Genomic DNA, 6508 nt, shown 5'->3' with positions numbered 1-6508 from the left:
AGGTTGTATATTAGTTATATAATAGTTGAATTAAAGATAATACAACATAAACATTGTTGAAATAAAAAATATACCTGATATGAAACATCTTGCATCTCTTTTGGGAGGATTCCAAGGTGTCCCCCCCCCCCCCCGCCAAGAGATATAGTCTCTTTGGAAAGTCCTCGGTCATCCAGGGTCTCTTCCCATTTGAGCATGGCAGGAAAACCTTCCTAGGAATGCATTTTGGGCACATCCCTACTAGATGTGGGAACCACCCCAATTGCCTCCTCTCAATGTAAAGGAGCAGTGGCTCTAATCTGAGTCACTCCCTAACAGCTGAACTTCTCACCCTATCACTATATGAGAGTCCAGCTATCCTGCAGAGAAAACTCATTTCTTCTAATTGCTCTAGTGAGAGCTGGAGATCATAGTACAATGACACCAACAGGAACACATCGTCCACAAACAATTGACAGAATCTTTATGCCACAGAACTGAGCTCCATCTCTTCCTTGGCTACACCGAGATATTCTGTCCATAAAAGTTATGAATAGAATCTGTGATCATGAGCAGCCCTGGTGGAATCTAACTCCCATCCAGAAGGGGTATGACATTGCTGGCAGCAATACAAAACAAACTCTCATATTGCTTGTATAGGGACTGAATGACCAATAGGAACTGACCCCAAATCCCATTCTTATGGAGCACCCCCAGCAGTATACCTCAAGGACCATGGTTGAATGCCTTCTCCAAGTCCACAAAACACATGTACCTGTAGACTGGATGGGCAGACTCACAGGCCCACTTTAGGACCCGAGTAATGGTAAAAAATCTGGTCCAGTGTTCCAAGCTGGATTCTACATCGTTCCTTTTGAGTGTGAGTTTCGACCATCATTTAGATTCGATTCCCCAGCACCCCTAAATAGATCTTACCGGGGATTCTAAGGAGAGTGATGCTCTGTATTTGGAACACACCTTCCAGTCCCCGCTTTTTGAAGAGGGAAATGCACCACCCCAGTCTGCCAATCTAGTGGTACTGCCCCCAATGTGCATGTAGTGTTGTAAAGGTGTGTCAACCAAGACAGCTCAGCAACATCCAGAGCCTTGAGGAACTCAGATCAAATATCTTCCCTGTACAGAGCCCTGTTGCCACAGAGCTGTTTAACTACTTTGGTGGCTTCAGCCCTAGTTATGGATGAATCGACCCCCAAGTCCCCTGACTCAGCTTACTCTGTGGAAAACATGTTGTTGGGATTGAGAAAGTTAGAGAAGTATTCCTTTCATTGACCAACAACATCACTGGTTGAGGTCAACAGAACCCCACCTCAACTATACAAATCTTTGGTAAGATCTGCTTTCTCCACCTCAGCTGCTTGATGTTTTTCCAGAAACTTCTTGGAACTGATTGCAAGTATATGTCCAAAACTCGCCAAACTCCTCCCACATTTGAGTTTTTGTCTCAGCTTTAGCCATGGCTGCAGCCCCCTTGGCTTGCCAACACCCCTCCACTGCCTCCAGAGTTCTACCAGCCAACAAGGCCTGATATGACTCCTTCAGCTCAATGGCCTCCCTCACCCCAGTTGTCCACAACTGGTTCTAGGATGGTCTCGATGAGGGGCTCCAACAACATTGCAGACACAGCTCAGGGCAGTTACATTCATAATGGAGGCACGTTACATGGTCAGTACATGTCCCTCACCTCAGCTTGGACGCAGTTGAAGCTCTCTGAAGTGGAAGTTGAAGATTCTTCAGACGGGTTCATCTGCCAGGCATTCCCAGCAAACCATCACTACACATTTGGGTCTTCTGTGTTTGTCTGGCATCTTCTCTTGCCATCTGATCCAACTCAGCTGACCTCAGCTCCTCTTTTCACTCAAGAATCCAAAACATACTGCCACAGATCAGATGACACAACTACAAAATCTATAATTTATCTGTGACCTAGAATGTCCTGATCCCATGTGCTCTTATAGACACCATAATGTTCAAACATGGTGATAGTGATAGACAAACCGTGACTAGCACAGAACTCCAACAGAGCACCACTCAGGTTCAGTTTAAATAGGGTTCCTCCTAATCATGCATATGTAGTATGACATATCCTGAGATATATTCATACATTAAACGGGTTCACTCATCTTTCTGGACTGTGTGATGTACGTGCGTTGAATTTAACAGAAATGTGGACGTGAGACGTTAATTATCTTTGACTCACCAAGCGAGTGGGTCATTTATTAACAGAATCAAGTTTAACACATCACACATTTACATTAATTTGGCAGAATATGAAAACAACAACATAATCAGCTTTACAACCAGGAAACCATACGTGACCTAGAATGTCCTGATCCCATGTGCTCTTATAGACACCATAATGTTCAAACATGGTGATAGTGATAGACAAACCGTGACTAGCACAGAACTCCAACAGAGCACCACTCAGGTTCAGTTTAAATAGGGTTCCTCCTAATCATGCCACTCCAGTCACACTAGTGCTACTCACATGGGGATTGAAGACCCCATCAGAATAAAAGAGTCCCCTGCTGGAGCACCTTGCAGCAGCCCAGCTAAGGACTCAACACCAAGAAACTTCCTCTTTACAGATTTAACATTCACTTATTTTACCATAATCCTCTTTCAAAACATTTTTGAGAAACTTGTGGAAAAAAGTAAGTTGTCATAAAATCTGTAACACTTTTTATTTAAAATTTGATGAATTCAAAAATATCAGTTTACAAAATTCAGTAAGGAGGCAGCTGCATTTGAACTAAAACAATGAGAGACTGCGACAAAGTGAAGATTCAACACAATCTGCTGGCCTCCTTAGATAGAAAACTTTTACTAATTGACTTAAATAATCTATGTGAATGTTGTTGTACAGTGCTATGACTTCTGCTGTGACTTGGTGCTATAAATTGAACTGAATTGAGTTGAACAATTTTCATGTGTCATACCATGTCTGAGTGGATATGGAGATAATGGATTAATGGGTCTCTAGTTATTTTTTTATTTCATAAAGGAGTGTGTTTCATAAAGGGCAGCACGGTGGCGCAACTGGTAGAGCTGCTGCCTCTCAGCGAGCAGGTCCCTGGTTCAAACCCCGGTCCAGGGGCCTTTCTGGATGGAGTTTGCATGTTCTCTCTGTGCTTGCATGGGTTTTCTCCGGGTGCTCGGGTTTCCTCCCACAGACTAAAAACATGCATGTTAGGCTGATTGGTAACTCTACAATTGTCCCTAGGTGTGAGTGAGAGAGTGAATGGTTGTTTGTCTCTATGTGTCCCTGTGATGGACTTGCGACCTGTCCAGGGTGTACCCCACCCCTCGCACAGTGATTGCTGGACATGGGCACCGGCGACCCCCGTGACCCAAAATGGAATAAGCGGGTAAGGATAATGGAAGAGGAGTGTGAACTTGTCGGTATGTTCAGTCTTTTTCACATTTTGCAGGTTTTCTAGTTTCTCCCATTTGGTTTCCTGAGTAAACATGTTAAATTTATAGAGCATCTGTAGTTTGACACCATAGCTAAAGTCAAAGATGTTTCAGTGCTTGCAGCTTTGAAATTGGCCAACAGATCTTGTTCTACATTGACTAACAAACTCAAGTCTTAAATTCTTTTGTTTTTAGCTACATGTAGAACACTCTTTATTCTAGAACTTACCTTAAAGTTTTAGCTGCAGACCATGCTGAAAGCAAGAATGGCTCTGGTTTATCTTACTATCCTTTTGAGCTTCAGCTCTCAGCCTTGTTGGTAAGGTTTAGCCTAAAAGCTTGCATATGTGCAGTCTGAGCATGTTAATGTTTTAACTACTTCTGTCACTTTCCCTTACATCACCAAACGGCCTGATTTAGTTTTCTCCTCATCACACCCCTTCTCATTGGAAGCTGTTGCCCGCTGTCTCTGTTTTATTTCCACTTCCTTCCCTCCCCTTCATCTCTGATGTTTCCACATGAGTGATGTGTTGCATGTGTGTCTCTCACAGACAAAGATGAATGCAGCAAGGACAACGGTGGCTGCCAGCACGAGTGCATCAACACAGTGGGCTCTTACGTTTGTCAGTGTCGCCATGGCTTTGTGCTGCATGAGAACAAACATGACTGTAAGGAAGGTGGGTTTCATATACACTCATATCCAAGACACACATACTGGCACAAAAAACACCAAAGTGGACTTGTACGGTAACACATCAATGCTAGCATGTGTCAGTCATAAAATCACAACTCATCCATCAACATCTAGATGACAAGATAATGTTTTGTCATGAGGGAAGCATTTTTTTTTTTTACATATTTCTATAACAAAGATCGCCACAGTCTTGGACCAACCACTTGGCCCCATCTCCTCCTTATTGCACTGGTCATCTAGCAGTCCAAATGGCCCTCCATGCACCTATGGACCAAACAAAACATTTAGGAGTTGAATAATGATAGACTTGGCTTTCATTGAAGGATCTTACTAGACCAAAAACAACTAGAGAATTTGCATTTCCTGTGAAAATGCAAGTGTGAATGCCTCTTGCTTACAAATGTCAAGAAAACAGTTGAAAAGTAGCTTAAATAGCAGAAAGAAGCTTCAAATATCAGAAGGAAGCAGAACATGCACAACTGATCCTAATGTAATGGACTGCCAGACTGCTGCCAATATAAACTGTTGATCTGACAGTAGTGTGTGTTTGGGTTTGCTCTCTGAATAGCTCTAAAAATGCCTGAGTTATTGTATTTTTTCCTTTTTAGCTAAGGCCCACATGTTGGATTTTTGATTTGGATTCAGTATGTGATAGGGAATGTTCTCAGCTATAGCCTCATCAAATTTCACCTCAGTATTGGTAACAATGGCTGAGTTAAATCCATTCAAAAGTAGTGCTGGAAGCCATCTTGGATTTTTGATTTTCATGTGGCATTTGATGGGAAACATTGTCAGCTACTATGACACAAACTTTCAGCTCAATATGACTAAAATTGGCTGATTTATAGTATTTTTTTCCTTTTTTGCTAAGGCAGCTATTTTGAATTTTTGATTTTAAATCTGAGTCTATTAGGGATTGTTGTCAGCTACCAATACACCAAATTTCAGCTGAATCGTTCTAAAAATGGAAGAGTTATCCTAGTTTTTCTATAAAACAGCTGAATGGTAGCTAAAGAAATGCAGAAAGAAGCTTAAATTTTCAAAAGGAAGTGGAGGGAGCTTAATTGTGCCCACTAAGGCTGAAACAGGCAGAAATTAGTACAATAACGTTGAAATTATCTGAGAAAAGCTGAAATTTGCTAAAAACGGCTGATAAGTAGTGGTAGATAGAAAAAAACTTACTAGAAGGATGTCGGGGGAACATGTTTTTGCTGAATTAAGCTGACAAAAGTCTAAATGATTACAAAAAATTGGAATTAGCTGATAAAGATGAAATTAGCATGAAAACAGCTAAATGTTAGTTGAAATAGTAAAAATAGTGGAAACATCCAGAAATAAACTGAAAGGAGCAGAACAAGCATAAATAAGTTTGAAGAAGCACAAAAATGTTGACGTTAGCCAAATGAAGCAGAAAGGAGCACAATACAGCTGAAAAAACAGCTGAAATTAGCTGAACTGGCTGATTTTTGTTTAAAATTTTGCACAAGGAAGCTGAAAGAACCTTAACCAGGTCTAAATGTGCAAGTATTAGTACAAGGTTGGAAACAGATTAAAAGTTATGAAGGATGTAAAATTAGCTCCATTCATTTTAAATGAAAGCAAAAATGGCAGAAAAGGCTAAATATCTCAAAAAGCTAAAGTTGCACCAATATCAAAAGTCATAGCAGTCATGTCCTAGCTGAACATTTTGATTTATGATTTGTTGAAATAGCACAAAATTTTCAGGAGTAGTTAGATGCCGAAAAACATACGGTTGAAAAAGTGGATCTTAATAGTGTGAATGCCTACAGGCAACAGCTGCAGATTGAAATGTTTGAGAAGATTCATATGTATGTCAAATTCCATTCCCTAGCATACTGCTTTGCTTTTACTTGAACTCAAAATGTGTGCTGATAAAAAATAAAATAAATAAACAATTCCACTACAAAATGAGAAACATTTTTAAAAAGCCAGTTTGCCATCACTTACTGTCAGGTGCAACATCAAAATGCTCATAAATGCAACAGACATTGGCATACATTTATTTATTCTTGTTAAGAAAGATAATGATACCAAAAATGTATTAAATCATAACAAAGACCTTATTCATTTTTTTCCTTAGTGCAATTTCCCCCCAGTTTTACTCTTTTGAACTCATTTTTAATTAAATTACCTACATGTGTTTCTCCTAAAATGTCCTTTGGTCTGTTTTGATAATACTTTTTGACTGTTCGGGGTGCCAACAAAACTTGCTGAAGAATTGCTCTTCCAGATCACAGACAATGTTTAAATACAGTATGGATCTGCTATAAACTTTGTGTATAGTAAATGTTATCTAAAAAAAGTTAAATCTGGTCCTCTGGACATTCAAAAAAAACCAAAACAAAGCAAAACAACAAAAAATGTAGAAACGTTTCGTCTCTC

General features: G+C 40.1%; 1 protein-coding gene across 1 annotated transcript in view; it reads left to right on the top strand.

Annotated features, from left to right (window-relative positions):
• The window catches only part of tll1 (tolloid-like 1), a 102196-nt gene that overhangs the window by 77519 nt on the left and 18169 nt on the right, over positions 1 to 6508 (top strand). Inside the window, exon 17 of the mRNA XM_037689838.1 lies at positions 3963 to 4088. Within this exon, the coding sequence (XP_037545766.1) occupies positions 3963 to 4088 (126 nt within the window). The remainder of the gene's footprint in view (positions 1 to 3962; positions 4089 to 6508) is intronic.

The sequence above is a fragment of the Nematolebias whitei genome, chromosome 16 (assembly GCF_014905685.2).
Source record: "Nematolebias whitei isolate Nwh7 chromosome 16, NemWhi1, whole genome shotgun sequence".
Taxonomy (NCBI): Eukaryota; Metazoa; Chordata; class Actinopteri; order Cyprinodontiformes; family Rivulidae; genus Nematolebias; species Nematolebias whitei.
Note: the sequence above shows the minus strand (reverse complement) of the source record. Positions and strands in the feature narration are given on the sequence as shown.